Source organism: Equus przewalskii, chromosome 14, assembly GCF_037783145.1.
Source record: "Equus przewalskii isolate Varuska chromosome 14, EquPr2, whole genome shotgun sequence".
Classification (NCBI taxonomy): domain Eukaryota; kingdom Metazoa; phylum Chordata; class Mammalia; order Perissodactyla; family Equidae; genus Equus; species Equus przewalskii.
The window spans coordinates 31,557,203-31,573,554 of NC_091844.1; the positions used below are offsets into that span (position 1 = coordinate 31,557,203).

The 16,352-nt window shown below is 46.8% G+C and overlaps 1 protein-coding gene across 2 annotated transcripts in view; it reads left to right on the plus strand.

Annotated features, from left to right (window-relative positions):
* TGFA (transforming growth factor alpha) overlaps window positions 1–16,352 on the plus strand; it is a 103,843-nt gene that overhangs the window by 29,620 nt on the left and 57,871 nt on the right. For both annotated transcript variants that reach the window (XM_008514835.2, XM_008514834.2), the window contains exon 2: window positions 5,111–5,164. In XM_008514835.2, coding sequence (XP_008513057.1) covers window positions 5,111–5,164 — 54 coding nt within the window. The remainder of the gene's footprint in view (window positions 1–5,110; window positions 5,165–16,352) is intronic.

Here is a 16,352-nt window from a genome sequence, read left to right on the forward strand (position 1 = left end):
CGGCCTCACTGGGTGATGGGGGGTGCCGTGTGGCTGCTTTCTGCCATGGCATGTATGGATATTCCTGCAGGGGGCAGGTTCCTGGTGCCACCAGCTTCCCTCCTTGCCCCTACCTACAGTGTGGTCCCTTTTTCTTTCTTCCTAATCAGCTGTTACCCTGAAGCCAGCATCTTCACCTGGCTATCAAAACCTTTTGCTTTTAAAAATACGTACTGATAAAGTCATGCAATATTTCAATTTTTGCTATGTAGTCAAAATCCTGCCATGTTTGCAGATAAAATTTAAATCTCAGGATATAATTCATAAGGGAAGAGGCCTTAGAACCTGTACCCAGCAGGCCCTGGGTTCTGTGTGACCCATTTACAGATATTTTTGTGCCCACAAGGATGCCCATGGATGTCCCTTGTGCACCTCATGATTCTCACCCTCTAGGTACCACTCACCACTTCCTGAGCTCCTGGTTCTGTCCCTCATGACGCCCAGCCCCAAGCATGGTAGAAGAGTAAGGGGGGATCCTGGCTGCCCCCGGAGCAGCCACAGTCCCTGTCCCTCTCTCTGGCCTGACTCCTGCCCCTCCCACCTGCATTACTTTACCTATAGGACCTTGCTCACCACCTCCTCTAAATCCAGGACATCCTTCATCCGAAAGGTTCTGCTGCCCCCTCCCTCTCCCCTCCCCACATCTCTCTGACACCAGAACTTCACCTTTGCCCCTTCCCTCCGGGAGCCTGGTTTAGGGGGTCGAAAAATGGATGAGATGGGGAGCTCCTGATTTTTTAGGGGGAACAACTGATCCGAACAGCGGAGTGAGCAAATACTGGCTGTCACAGATGCCAGAGAGCACACGGTCAACTCTGCTGGGATGACCGGGGGGCCTGAGGATGCTTCTTCCAGGTCCAAACACTAGAGCTGAGTGTCCACAAAGAAGGCAGTCACCAGGCTGATGGGTGGGAGAGGATGGAGGGTGTCCATGTTGAAGGCACAGCCTGGGACCCAATCCCATGCGTGAACGAGGAGCTGCACTGAGGGGCTGGAGGTGGGGGGGTGCCCTGCTCTATGGCCCAGGGCAGATGGGTGCCTGGCACCTTGCAACAGCATTTCCCATTGGCACACCAGTGGACGGGGGGTCATGATGGCTCCCTTCTGTGAACTCATGAGATAGATAGGTAGTCTCTCTTCTGACATTCTTTCTGATGGAAACTTTCATCTGCCTGCCAAACAGCTGAATTATAAGCACTGCAACCCTCGTCCTTCCTGAGGGCAGGCTTGGGTTCCCACTCCATCGCGGGGGCAGGGGCTGGGGGCCGGGGTCAGCCGTTCATAAGGCTTTTCTTCCATTGTGTGTGGTTTTCCCCTCACCGCCACCCTTTTTCTTTTCTTTTTTCCTTTTGAAGTCCACAATCCAGGGATTCCCCTCTTTGGATCTATTTAAACAGAAACGGGATGCTGGCAGGAGCAGCCTAAAAGGGATTCCTGCCCCAGCAGGAGGCTGGCTGGGTGGCCCTGTGGCAGCTGAGGTCCAGCTTTGAAACTCAGGCGAGAGGAACCTATGGCTGCGGCCAGCACACCTCCGTCTGCACGGTGTCTTGTCTCCCTGGAGCCAGTGTGTGTGGCGGCTGTCCCTGCGGCTGTGCTGTCCCCACACAGGTGTTCCAGGGGAGGATTTCCTGTGTTTCCGATGAGGCTCAGAGCCTGCCAAGGCCACGTGTTTCTGGAAGGCATTCACACAGCCAGCTTTTCCAAGACAGCCATGGGCTGGCAGCCTGGGCACCTGGGCTCACACAGATCGGCCATCTGGGAGTCTGGACGTTCACCCCGTACCCCTCAGCAGACCTTGCTCAGAGTGGGGAGAGTTGGAGGCAGTGGGAAGGTCAGCGCCTCTGCTAGGCCTGCTGAGTCTGTTGTTCAGACTCGTTTGGGGGTTGTAACTGGTGAAGACACACCTACTGGTGTTTCACGACAGGCTGTGGGCAGAAGGACTGTTGCGTGGTGTGGTAGTTAAACCCTGTCTTGGTCATAGGATTTGGGCAGACTTGAGCCTGAATTTGGCTGCAAGAGATCGGGCAGGTTTCTTAACCTCTCTAAGTCTCGATTTCCTCGCCTGTAAAACCAGGTGTTTCCACAGGCTGGCCCAGAAGGCAGGGAGACTGGAAAGTGCCTGTATCATGGGTTCTCATGAGGACTAAATAACGTAAGACACGTAAAACCCTAGTGCTGGGCCCGGGACTGGTACATGCCCAATAAGTGGTATCCCACCTGCTGAGAAGTGAAAGAGGCCTGACCCCTGACCTTTTGGTCTGGAACCCTCTGGGGAGCTCACCACGTCTGAAGGGAAAGCAGACACCTCACCACTCACCCCAGGGCCTCAACTGAAGTTGTGCCTGAGTCAAGATTGCAGAGAGGAGCCCAGGGCCTTAAGACGTGTTTCCCATGGGAATGTGAAGATTAAGGAAGGAACTGTTCTTCTGGTCTTGCTCAAATTATGAATAAAAACCTAGTGTCTTTCATCTGCGGAATATGGTGGTTCTGCAAATTCTAATTGGTTCCCATAACACCTTTGTGGGTTTGGCAGTTGAAAGCTTACAGATGAGGAACACAGGGGACGAAGTAACTTGCCCCAAGGCTGGGAGAGCGGCCCCTCTGCACGCCCTGGAGAGTTGGTGATCAGCTCTGCTCTGTCCCGGCTGCAGTTGATCAGTATTTGTGTTCTTGTCTTAGTTTTGCTTAAGCAGAGGTCGACATGGAGCCCAGGAACTGTACGGACCATGCTTTCGCTGACTGACAGGATATGGGGCCGAGGAAGGAGGTGGGAAGATAATTCACTCATTCAGGGACAGTTTGTGACAAGCCAGTGGAGCTTCTTCTCCAGAGGCATTTGAAACATCCCTGAGTGGTTCTTCATGGGACCACAGGTTCCTGGCTGACTTTGGCCCAGAGTGGTTTGTGGCAGTGCCAGCAAAGTCAGATTGCGACGAGTCCTCAGCTCACACTGTGGAACCACTAAGACTTTTCCTGGCTTTGGCAGCAATGCCTCACTTAGCACTTGGTGTGTGGATTACAGACTCAGCCTTTTACATACGTCCAGGGGAACTCAAGAGCTGTGCTTCCAGGATTCATGACTGTTGGGCAGCAAGAAACAGTCACATGGGGAGGACATGTGTGATTTTATTAATTTTCTCTCCTCGGCCCTCAACTCCAGCCCAAATATCTGATTCAGGACTCTGTCGCAGCATTTGGGAAATCACGCCATGCCTCCTGTAAAAGGAAGCAGGTGGAAGTGTTGGTGATCTTTCTCATTCCAAAGGCCTAAGGGAAAGTCATGAACATGGTTGCTTTATCTGTTCCAAAATATGTTTCTCCCCTGAGAGTCAAGGGCTTCTGTGTCTACACCCTGAGTGAAAGGGAAGAGGAGCCCCTGACACTGACCTGCACAGCAGGGGTTTGCACTGGTCCTGGGTGACGGAGGGGTAACAGCATAGAGCTCTGCTTGTTTTCTGTGCTGACTCGATCCATCTGCCTTCTGGGCTAACCCATAGGTGGCCCAGCCTCTTTGCATGGTCACCATGGCATCTTTTTGCATTTCAGTTTTAGGAAGTCATTCTAATTTAGTTCATGCTGATTGCATAACTCCTAAGAGGTTCCTTCTTCGTTGGAATTTTGCTGCTGTTTCCAGAAACCTCCGGTACTGTGCTGTGAGGGCACATGAGGTCATCTGCTGGCAGGGGAGGCTTCAGGGGCCATGAGACCTGTGTAGTTGCACAGAGTCTTATGCTCAGATGGACACCAAGCTTGGGGTTTAATACCATGCAGTTGTGGTCTTGAAATTCTTAATAGTTTTATCTCTGAGTTTATATCTTATACGTGAAGTCCATTGGGCCAATGGACTGTGCACTGTGCCTTGGCTCTCGTGGTCCTGCCTACCACCACCTCCCTGCCTCTCCTGGGTGGGTTCTTTACCCCTGGAAGGGCCTGGATACAAGAACGGTTGGGAGTAGATGCATGCACCCCTTGGTATCTCAGGGTAGGGCACGGTGGCAGCTGTCCCATCCCCAACTGGCAGTTCCGTGGCATGTTCAGAGAGTGGCTAGACAGGGCGAGCCTCTCCCCAACCCCTGATCCCAGTACCTAGTGCATCCTGGCACAGAGGTGGTAATACCCTTGGGGGTCACCTGTCCACCTTGGGTCGGAGCAGCTGGTCCCTGGGATGAAAAAATACCTGACTGGATTTCCCTGCCCCTAGCTGGGTCATGGCATGTGGTCCAGCTCTCGGCTGGAGGGGAACTTGGCAGTTGGTGGGTCACGTGTGCACTTGCTCACTGCCCCTGGGGCCCCCATGCACCTGTAAGGAGCTGTGCTCACCTTGCAATTATCCTCATATCCAAAAAGGAGCAGGGACATAAATAGCAAATAACACCATGACATGCCCAACAATGTGAAGGTACTTAATGCCTCACAACTATACACTTAAAAATGGTTAAAATAGGAGGAGCCAGCCCTGATGGCCCAGTGGTTAAAGTTTGGCTCTCACCACCCCTTCAGAGGCCCAGGTTCAGTTCCTGGCGCGGAACCACACCACTTGTCTGTCAGTAGCCATGCTGTGGCAGCAGCTCACACAGAAGAACTAGAAGGACCTACAACTGGAAGATACAACTATGTACTGGGGCTTTGGGGAGGGGGGAAAAAAGAGGAAAATTGGCAACAGATGTTAGCTCAGGGCAAATCTTTCCCAGCAAAAATAAATAAAATTATGCTCTTAAAAAAAATGGTTAAAATAGTCAACTCTATGTTCTGTACATTTTACCACCAAAAAAAATGTTGTAAGGTGTTTAAAAAAACCAAGAAACACCATGACAGGTGGAGGGACAGACTGTAGAAAGAAGGATAAAGCTTTATGTTTTAGTAACTCTCATACGCTCAGTTTTCCTGCCTTTTGAACAAGGGGTCCAGCATTTTCATTTTGCACCGAGCCCCCAAATTGTGTAGCCAGGCCTGCCTGTTGGCCACTTTGTAAAACTACCCAGTCTTTACCTCTTGAGGTGCCCTTCCCTCGGATCCTGAAAGTCGTTTGCTGAGCAGACTCTTACCTTTTCTCTCTTCTTCCCCCTCACAGGTGTTTTGTCGGCTGTGTGCCAGGCCCTGGAGAACACCACGTCCGCCCTGAGTGGTGAGTGTCGCCCCCTCGGTGTGGGATGGCGTGTGGAGGATGGGAAGGGAGCAGACTCTGCCTAGTTTGGGGAGCCTGAGCTCAAAGCTTCCTCCCTAGGCACATGCCTGCTGAGCTCACGTGCTGCTGTCCCCTGAGCCACCTCTGCCCTTTGTCCCAGGGGCCAAGGTCACGCTCCTGGGAAGTCTTGATGACAAGCCAGGGGAAGGCTGTTCCCCACCCATGTAGGACTCACTGGCTCCTGTCTCTCTGTTCAGACTATCAGTGTGGGCAAGGCTGCTGGAAAGCAGAGCCCGCAGGACCCACAGTTGGAACTGTCCCCATTTTTTTAGCTCACGTAATAATCCGTCTAAAGAAGAACCCACATTCCTGAACCGTCTTATCTGCTTCTGCCTGGTGATCTTTGTTTCGTTATTTTCTGGTTTATCTTTTGACATTCGTAGTGATATTTTCATTTCATTTTAAAGATCCTAGATCAACAGATGGAAGTTTGGGAAAAGGTAGGAGGCAAACCCCCCATGGTCAGAGTCCTACAGAAGCATCCACTGTTACATTTGTGCATTGCTTTTAGCCTTTGTCCGTGTGCGCTAATATTTTTATACAATTAGTCATGGTGAGGAAACTGTTTTGATTCCTGCTTTTTAAACTCAAGGTTTGAGGTTTTGCATTTTTCCATGTTGCTGGAATGTCTCAAAATTTATCTTTTTAAAATGTCATGCTATTCCATTAAAATGGATGTGTGTAATTTAAGCATTCCCCATTGGATATTTCTGTTGCTTCCTGTTTAATTATGATGCTACGTCTTCATGCCTAGAAGCTTTTTCCTTCTTTTGGATCCTTTCATTAGGATATATCTCCAGGAGCAAGAATAAATATATTATGACCCTTGGTATGAATTGCCAAATCACTTTCTAAGTAAATTGAGGTGATTTTTAAGCCAGCGATGCATGAGTGTGCCAGTTTCACTCTTCCCTCATTGACATGGAATATGCTCCCATCTGTTACTGCAGTGGCCCCCTGCTCTGTCTCCCCAGTTATTTCAAGGAGGTCCTGGGAAGGGAGTGGATGTTTTCTATGTATTTATAAATTCTCTAATCAACCGCACAGTGTCCCTGGTACTTTGCTCTTTTCCTCTTGCAGACATTTCCCTCCAAACACCGGAGGTGATGCTGCTACTCCCACCGGGTACCCTTCTGCGGCCCCACAGTCTCCCCTTAGAGCTGTCATCCTTGATGTACTTGAACCCTTAAGGTGTCCAAGCCACTTGGTGGTCCATGATGACATAAAAGAAAGTGACTCTCTTCCTCTGTGTCGCGCTTTGTTGGGGCCGGGGAAAGAAGGGTGTGTCCATCCCAAAGCAGTGATTCTAGTGTCCAGGGTCTACCGGGGTTTCCACGAAGCAATTCTTTCACTTTTTAATTACCTCCCACATCACAGAGGGCTCAGATGTGAACATATGGGGAGGGGGATAGCTTAGTGACTCCCCCACGCTGTTCTCAGAATTGACCCCCTTCCTAAGAGCCATTTACCCCCAAGTGCATCCTCATCCCCTCCTGGTCCTCACTGTAGAACCTGTAGGCGAAGATCCAGGTTCTCTCCTGAGTTACTTGCAAGTGACAGGTTGCAATGATGGCAAATGCTGACACCACAGTTCTTGAGGAGGGGATGTTCTGGTTATTTGACTCCCTCCTCCCCGTCTCCATCCATTCATACAAGAATCGCCTAGGGGATGTGCTACCTGAGTGTATTCCCTCTGGGGCCTCATGTGGCTCCTCCTAGGCCCATAGGGGTTTCCCAGTCTCTCCTGAGCAGGCATGGGAAGACCTGCTACTTTGATCCACAAAATGACTGTCCTTGCTGCAGTAGTGACCAACCTCTGTTCCATGTCTCCTTGCTGCACTTGCTTCTGGGAGAATGTCTCTGAGAGCAACAAGTGCCTAGGTTTGCTCTCCCTCATTATGATGCATGCTCAGAAAACAGTAGTTGAGCCCTGCTATGGTGCACATTACCCTGTAACTGGCTGAGTGCCACTCTGTGGCCCAATATAGTGAGTGACAGCAGGGACAATGCCACAACTTCTAGTGTCCAGGGGGCCTTGAGGGTCCAGGTTTGGTTGGTGGTCTGTGGAGAAGGGAGGTGGGCTGCCTGTCTGGCCTCTGTATTGTTCTTGGTTTAATGGGTTACTGAACTATGAGACGTATGCCCCAGAGAGGTGAATGGAATAGCTCTTTCCACATTTACTTACTCTCTGCCCTGCCCTATTGGACCCAGACATGAGTCTGGAGAGGGCTAGGCTAGGAGACAAGTCCAGATGGTGATGACCATGTCATAGCCACCCCTCCAAAGACCAGGGCTTTGCAACTGAATCAGACTTGTTTAAGTTTCTCTTCCTATAGGGTGACCTTCCTGTCTCCTAGAAGATTCCTCAGACCCTGGTAGGCCTTGACCACCCCCATCCTACCCCCAATCTTTCCTCCCTAGACATGGCTGAAATCCTGTGGTGGGTGCAGCTCAAACTGGGGACCACCCTCACCAGCCACACTCACTACCCCAGCATTGGAGCATGCATGTATTTAACTCTTGGGTAATATAAGTAAAACTATTTGCTGATATTTACTATAGGAATCTTCATACACAGCAGAAGAAAAGTAACAGTGAAATCAGTTCCCACATACCATCACCTATCTTTGACAATTAGCATCACTCTGCAATTTTTCTTTGATCTAATTCTCCCACCTTTTTGATTTTTCCCTTTGCTGGGATATTTTAAAGCAAAGCCTGTCTCACTTGTGCATATTACTTATGTCTAACAGATAGGGACTTTTAAAAACAAAACCGTAGTTTCATTACACTAACAAAAGCTACAGTATTTCTTTTTTTGTTAGACCCTTAAATATGGAGGGTAGACAATGCTGCATTCAATTTTATAGCACTTCAATTTATTTGCATTTCCTTTAATGCTCTTATATTTTGCTTTCTACTTATATTTCCTTTCAGGTGAACACTGTTTTTGTAAAATGTGCTCATTTATATAATGAGTGACTGACTTTTACATCGGAGTCCCTCCTAACCCCTTAAGCTCTGGATGTTGGTGGGCTCGTTTACTAAATCCCAGAACTATCCATTTAGATGTGACGATGGGTCATTTTAGAACAGAAGCTACAGGGCTTTACCCATGATGTAAATATGCAGAGCTCTTCACTCTGAGAGTCTACATAAGAAGGTTTGATTCACTCCTGAAGGATGGTTCTGGAACAAAGGACTGCAAGCATGCTCAGGATTAAGCACTAACATTTTTATGGAGCATCACGGAGAGAAAATTGCAAACTCCGTGTGCCAATCAAGGGTGGTATGTGAGCTTGAAGGATCATGGGCTGATCCCATCTGGCTTTCTTGTGCCTTTTGAAAAAAGTTCCATGTTCTTATTACTTGACAGTTCTCCTTGGGCTTTCTTGTTGAGATTTCATTGGTTTCTTCTAATCTTCCTCTTTCTTAGATCCCCAAATGTAGAGAGTAGATGATGCCATAGGCATAGGAAAGTGGCATTATTGTCATCAGTAAATACCTCTCAGACATCCACTTGGGTCCAGCTGGTCTCAGTTTTGCCAAGTCCCTGGGCAAGTTATTCCTCTGGTTCCTGTTTGGATCTTAGTTTCCTCATCTGTTGGACTTGAATCAGGAATAGCCTGTGAGATTTTTCACATGACCACTCTGATGGATTGGTAGAGACTACTTGGAAAGCTTTATTGAGAAGGATTATGAGGCTGCCTTCAGGCTGTTGGGAAATACAGCAGTGATCAATTGATGGCTGCCATGGACCCAAGGTAGGGAAGTGGTAGTGTGACTGCCATATATTTAATTCTCTTGGAACCAGATACTATGTTACATTTAGGTTCTAACATTCTAGTTGCTGGGATTATACAAAGAAGCTGTCCTCTGTCCTTGTCCTCAAAGAGCCCACCACACAGGTGAAAAGACAGCATGAGAATCCATAATGAGAGCCTTGTAGTGTCATAAGGCAACCTCAGCTGCCTGCTTAGTGTGTGATTTAGAAAATAATTGCTATGGGAGTGACATCAATAGTTTGGGGATTAGGACAAAAAAATTTTATCTGGTTGGTTGTCAATTTGTAAAGCATGCAGAGAAACATTAGCTGGTGGCGGGGTGAGGTTGGCAGCACTGACAGCTTAGAACATCTGTCACACCCTCCCAAGGAAGGAGTTATGACCTATCTTCAAAGGCACCTTGTAATGCCCCTTAAAAGAGACAGAATGCACCCAGTTAAGTTGTTAGGTGGCTCCTTGCTTAACCCTCCAAAATGTTGCACTGTTCCCAGGCCACCCATCTGGTTCTCATATTTTCATGAGACTCCCTCTAATGACGGAGGGTGTGGTGACTGCCTCGCTCAGGCACCTGGCAGCCAGGCTGCAGACTTCCCTCAGCTGTCTGCCTTGCACGATCTGGGTACTCAGCGTGGCTCTTTAAACCTCTGAACTTCTGCTCCTTCCTTTCGCCTGTGTCCAATGACAACCACCTGGCATGAAGCAGTATTTGATTTAGTGTCTGGGACACTTTTCAGAGGCGGTGATGAAAGAACATGGAAAATTCAGAGTGGTGTTATTCATGGGAAGGTCACCACAACCAGTGTGCTTGGGGACATGGTGGTCAGATTTTGGTGGGGACATTTTGAGGGTGAGTTTGGGCTGGGAGTGCACAGAGGAGGGCGAATCAGATGATAGGGAAAAGACTTTGAAGACGGTACTTGTTTGGAAAACAGGTAGAACGTGGGTCAGCCAGCAAGCAAGGGATCTGTTTATTGCTCATCTCACCTAACAAAAGCTTTTCAGAACTGCAAACTGCTTCCCCGTTCCATTGTCTGGAGTTTTCTCACGTGGAGCTGAAGTCATTCTAAAATTAGAAGGCTCACGTGTTCTACCCAGGTACATGGTTCACTGTTCCAAATATGTGTCTATAGCACAAGAGACTTGGCATGTCTTAGTTTGGGCATAAAAGCTCATACACCTGTCTTTGCTTGCTTTGGAGAATGCTTAGAGGAAAGCGGAGCCTCAGGAGAGAATGAGGGATTCTTTCCTTTCCTCTCTAGGATTGATTCTGGTCGTTCAGTTCCTGATTTCACCTACTTTTTGCAAAGGAAACTATGCTGGATCAGGAGGAAGGTTGCTCGAGGTGGTTGACAGACCATAGGGCGTGGATCAAGGGTCATAATTCTGACTACAGTAGCTGTGTGACTTTAGTAGATCTCTTAAATCTCCCTGAACATCAGCTCTGCCACCAATAAAATTAAGGAGTAGGATTAAGGCAGTATCTTTTCAGGGAGTCACAAAATCACTTTAGTGGTCACAACCAACAGTATTTTTTTAAATGAGATTAAGTAACTTAGAGAATTTCAGAGTTCATTATATGAAGGAAGGACAGATAATGTCTCACAATACTCTTGTTTTAGTTATTACTTGTTTCATATGTTAGCATTCTGCATCATTTTACTTGTATAAGCTGCACCCATATTGCATCCTCTGTAATTTCCAGATTTGCTTTCTTCAGTGTAAGAACTTAGACACTAGCAGAGTAAATGCCGTAAATTTTTCTAGACCTGTACATTGCCCCTCACCCACCCTAGTGTTTTATAGTTGTTCACTCCTAATTTGACAGTTCTTTTCATCCTCTCACCTTTATCAAGTCTTTTCAAAACATTCAACTTAGAATAGAAACAACAGCTCTTTCCTTATGCATAGACATTTCATTAGTGTACATAATAAGTAATTAAATTACATAAATACAGTAATGAGTATAACTGACATAAACAGGTTTGGGAACAAACACAAATGTCCTCTTGGTAAATATACCCCTTAACTGGTAAAAACAGAAATGGGCTGGTAAACTAGAGTGGCCACCCAACTGAGCCTTGCGTGCTGAGGCCATTGGTCTAGATGTTTCTGCAAAGGAATGGAGAGGATAGCGTTGGGCAATTCAGGGGTGTGGTCGGGCTCAGTTAAGAGAGCATCTACCATCTTTGAAGAAGGAGGGTAAGTGATACAACTCATGGGGGTTTTTAAAAATCCAAGCCTGTAGAAGCCTTCCTGTTCTCCCACTTTTTAGTTTCCAATGTTTATTTTGCACGCATTTGTTAAGTACTACCTTACACCAGGCATTGTGCTAGGCCCTGGAGATACACATGAGAATTAAACATGAGCCCTGCCATCTGAGAGCACAGGGTCAGGCAGACAATGTTGGTGATTTCTACACCTCAAAGTAACTCTAAACAGACAAAACTGTGATCTACCGAGATGGAATTCTTTGAAGAAAACGTTTGTTTCTACTACATTCAGACTTCCCATTTTTAATCATAGTGTTTAACTGTATACTTTTTATTCTCTTTGTTTAATTGTGTCTTGCTAAGTGTGGCCCTTGGTGCTGGGCTGGTTTTCCATCTGGTTGGTCACTCTCCTGGGCTGCGGTTATCTGGGAAGTTGGCAAAGAGGGCGCCTCTGCCAGCCACCTTGGGTTGCAAGAACAGAACTCGACGACCACACATCAGCCTCAGTAAAAGGGTGTTGATTTTAAGGAATCAGCCCTCTGAGAATCCATGGGAATGCTAAGCAGCCTGGCCCCAGGGAGTGCGGGAGCCAGGGTGACTGAGGCAGTTGGTGGCCATTTACTCTGTGCCTACCACGAAGGTAGTTCTCATGTAACTCCTTCCGTCTCTGTGCTTCTTAGCTCAGAGCTTCAAGAGAGAGAATCAGACTGTTTGTCTTCCCTGGTCAGGGGGTCACCCAGCAGCTGTGGCAGGGTTGGCGAGGGAGGCTGCAGGTAAGAAGGTACCAGAGAGCAGCGTAGCCTGTGCGCGGCGGAGTCCCTGGTTAGACCTGGAGGAGTGCAGATCAGCATTCCAAGTCACGGCTGATTTTTTGAATCGTTCATTCGATCAACAGATATTTCTTGAGCACTTACTATGTGCCAGGCCCTGATCACAATAGACAAAGGCTCTTTTCTCAAGGACCTTATTCTTCCCTAGGAAAGGTTGACATAATGCCATATTTTAAGTTAATCAGATCGGCCTGCTTTTGAGAATGTCCATGCTGAATGCTAGTGTGTGTGAAGTGAGACAGCTACATATATTGTAACGAATGCAGATGTTGGTTTTCTGGGAAATAACTTAGTATTAACGGGGATCTTAACTCCTTAGTATGAGTAAGCAAGAATCTTACAGTTGTCTGTGTCCTGTGACCCAGCAATTTCACTTTTAGGCATCTAATTTTACAAAAATAATCAGAGATGTTAGATTATTATCCATTATAGTGAAACAGAGCCAATTTAAATATCAGCAAGAGAGAAATGGAACAGGTAGACAGATGGGCTGCATTAATAGTCCTTTAAAATCATGTTGATGAAGACTATTTAATGATATCGGAAAATGCACATGATGTATAAATAGAAAAAGTAGTATAAAAAATTGAATGATATATCTCAATTTTACAAATTATACACACAGATACAAAAATAAAGGGCAAGCATCATATAGTATTAACGTTAATTAATTATCTCTGGCTAATGGGAATATAGATGATTTTAATTTCTTTCCTGCGTTCTTGTTTTTCCACCATGTCTGCAGTGAGTGTGTTTTAATACTATAATCAGAAATAAAAGAGGCTACCTTTTTAAAAAGAAAGGAAAGGCGGTGCTGCTGTCCTGCCAGCATGGGTTGAGTGCCAGTTGTCTCGGTCTTGCTGTCCAGTGACTGCAGCTGTCGCTGAGGCTCAGGCACTGCCGCTGTTACTGGAGTGTGGGGACCTGCCACACTGGCCTGCATGAGAGCTGCCCTCGTCCCTGCAGCTTGGTGCCTGCACCTCGCTCCCCTGCACAGCAGGCCCTCCAGGGACCTTGCTTTCTGGAGAGGTTGGCCCCAAGAGAACAATTGCCACTTCACTTCAGAGTTCTGGGGATGTTCATCCAGACTCTTCTTCAGTGATCATTTGGCTCCTACATCTTGATCCACTTTGCAGAAATTTTAAGTACGTGATACCTCTAGGTTTCAACAGAGAGCTTGTGTCTTTCTGGGCCCCCAGCTCTAGGTTCAGTCTCTAGAATGAGAAGACTCTGGAACTAGACAGGCTGAGTTCAAATTCCACCTCTGCCACTTACTAGCTGAGACCTTAGCAAATCACTTAACCTCTCTGTGCCTCATCTTCCTTACGTATAAAATGAGAATAATAATACTACCTCCTCATAGGGTCATTGTGAGGATTAAGAGGTTGTATGTAAAGCATCTGGAGCTGTGCTCACACGGGAGAAACTCTAAGTGTGAGCTGCTGCTGCTGCTCTTACTATGTTGTTGAGGATGCATATATCGTGAAGCAAGACCTGTATCTTTATGCTGGTTTTATCTCCCAGAGTTAAGTCCTAAGGCAGTGTTTTTCACACTTGAGTGTAGTTAAGAGTCATCCTACTGAGTGTGTTAAAATGCAGATTCCTGGGCCCCTGTCAGAATGTGACCCAGAAATCTGCACTTTTGGTCCTCAGCTGCGTTTTGCTGAGGCCCGACGGGAAGAAGCTGAGTGCTACCCGTCCTTATAGGCTGAGGTGCATTCTCCTGAAGGCAGTAGCACTTCCCCGTCCCTGGAGCTCTTGCTCATCCTCAGCTGGACAGTACTGGTTTCCGGGAGTCTGTGAGCTGTTTGTGTTCCAGGACTGACTTTCTCGCATTCACCCAGGAGCTTGGGAAGGAGAATAAAAAGCCTTGGAACTTGAGCCATCACCTTGCAGCCTTGCTGTGATGAAATGATGAACACGGTGGCTTTTGGGTAAAGCGTCAGCTTTGTATTCTGAGAGCCGGAGCCCAGACCTCCAGCTCCTGAGTTTGGGGAACAGCCTGGAGTGTCTGGGTATTTGCTAATGAAGGACCTGTAGCTATTTTAATCCAGCCAGGCTCAGGTGTCCTCCTGAGCAGGCTCAGCAACCATTTGATTTACAGATTCATTATGTATCTCTCTTAGTTTCCTACCTTGAAAGTTATAGCCCTACTCCCTTATCAGAATGTGTAATGGAAGATGATTTCACATATCTGGCCATTTTTTCACCAGGTTGCATTGGCTAAAAATATTTCTTAAATACCAAAACATGCTAGCACTAAACAAGGGGGAAACAGATAAGATGAAACAGACTGGAGGGCCTCAAAAAAATCCCACTTGCACGCTGGTGCCGTGTAGCCTCGGGTTCAGAAGGAGAATGCTTTTCTTCCTAGTTGTCTCGTAGCAGCCTGACTAGGAATCTCTTTCTCTGGGTCTTTTTTCAGTCTGACTTTTAGGGGCTTGGGATAAATGAGCGTGTCTCCTGCCTTATGCAGGGCTAAGAAGGCATTTTTGAGATCTTGAAACTGGGAGGTGTTAGGTCTTGCAGTGCAGCCTGTCACAAATGAATCTCCTGATGCCCTGAGGCATGATGCATGGAAATATAATCAGGAATCATGTAACAGTCTCTGGGAGCCCCTATAAAGTCCTGTGTCTAGCTGGCTTTCCACCTGATAACCTGTTAAATAAACACAGCCCACCACAGAGAAAGGCTCCAGAAACCTCGATACATACCTGACCGAATGATACCAGATTGTAGTTGTCACTGGAGGCAGTTGCCCAAGGATGTAACCCTAAGTCAGTACTTCCCATCCTTTTTCAGAATAAAGACTCAATTTGAACATGAAAAGTGTGTGATAGTTGCTGTGCCTTTAGTATTAAATTACAGTAAATTAGTTAATATGCAAAAGCTGCTATGAGAACTCAGTAACACTTTAAAATAAATTTGTATTTTATTGATCTCAGTAGAATTCGCACAGTAATAATATGAGCTAACAATTCTAGAACTCACACTGTATGCTGGCTACTGTTCTGTATCTCCTCACTCAATTCCTGCAAGTCTAAGAAGAAGGTGCTATTATTAGCCCCATTTTACAGTTGACAAACTGAGGCACAGAGAAGTTGAGTAATTTGCCCAAGATCGCATAGTTAGAAAGTGACAGAGCTGGGGTTTGAACCCAGGTAACTGCAGAGTTCTAAACGCTTCACCACTAAATACACTCAGAGACACACATATATCTCATTCAGACCACAGATATTGTTTGAGGGGAGATTTACAAACACTTTGCGTTAACTCTGTGATTCTCTTTTTTTCCCCTTCCCAAGACAGATTGGGTACTACTTTCTGGGTTTTTAAATCCTCCATTCCACTGAAAGTTAGATATACATCTTCAAGCAAAGGATGGGTGTGTATGTGTGTGTGCATGTATAAGCACGTGCGTGTGTGAGCATTCGTGTGTGTGCATGTATGTGTGTATGTCAGCTTTTATTTAGTTTTATGTTCTCCTTAACACAAAACTATGGAATCTTCCTTTACACATTTATTCCTCTATTCCGCAAAGACTGACTCAGTTCCTATGATGTGATGAATACCAGGGGAACAACCAAAACATCACTCCTGCCCTTGAAAATCTCACCATCTCGGGGCAGAACTGTCTAGCTAATAATCACACTCTTGTGTGGCATGTGTGCTGTCAGGTGGCTGCACAAGGTGCCATGGGAGGGGGAGAGAGAACCCAAACTTGTTCTTTGGGATGCATCAGGGAAGGCTTCTCAAAGGAAGTGACTTTTGAACTGAGTTTGGAGGCTGAGATGGAGGTAGGCAGGCAGACTTTGGGGAAGGTCATGAAGCACAGGGGGTTAAACCTATAGGACTCCAAGATCACAAAGTCCGTGTGGATGAAAACGTGGTCTTTCCACTCTTTCACTTTATTACATGCGGTGTCCCCGTTTGCTAGCTGCCTCGGGGGTATATCCAGTGGGGGTGGTTTCTAGGTTAGAAATTCTCACGTTATTCTTAGAGCATATGCTTTACTTGATTTCAGCTTCTCATTAGCAGGTGAGGGAATTAGGCTTTTTTCATCTATTTAAGTTTGGCTTGATGGAAAGGTGCCTAAAAATAAAAATCATTAGAATCTGATAGCAACAATGACTAGAGTCTAGAGCCAGATGGCCTGGGTTCAAATCTTAACTATGCCTCTTGGGGACTGTGACCTTGGGCAAGCTTCTTAACTACTCTGTGCCTCAGTTTCTCCATCTGTAAAGTGGAGATAACAGCAGAGCCAATCTCATACGGTCATTGTGAGGATTAAATGAGATGACGT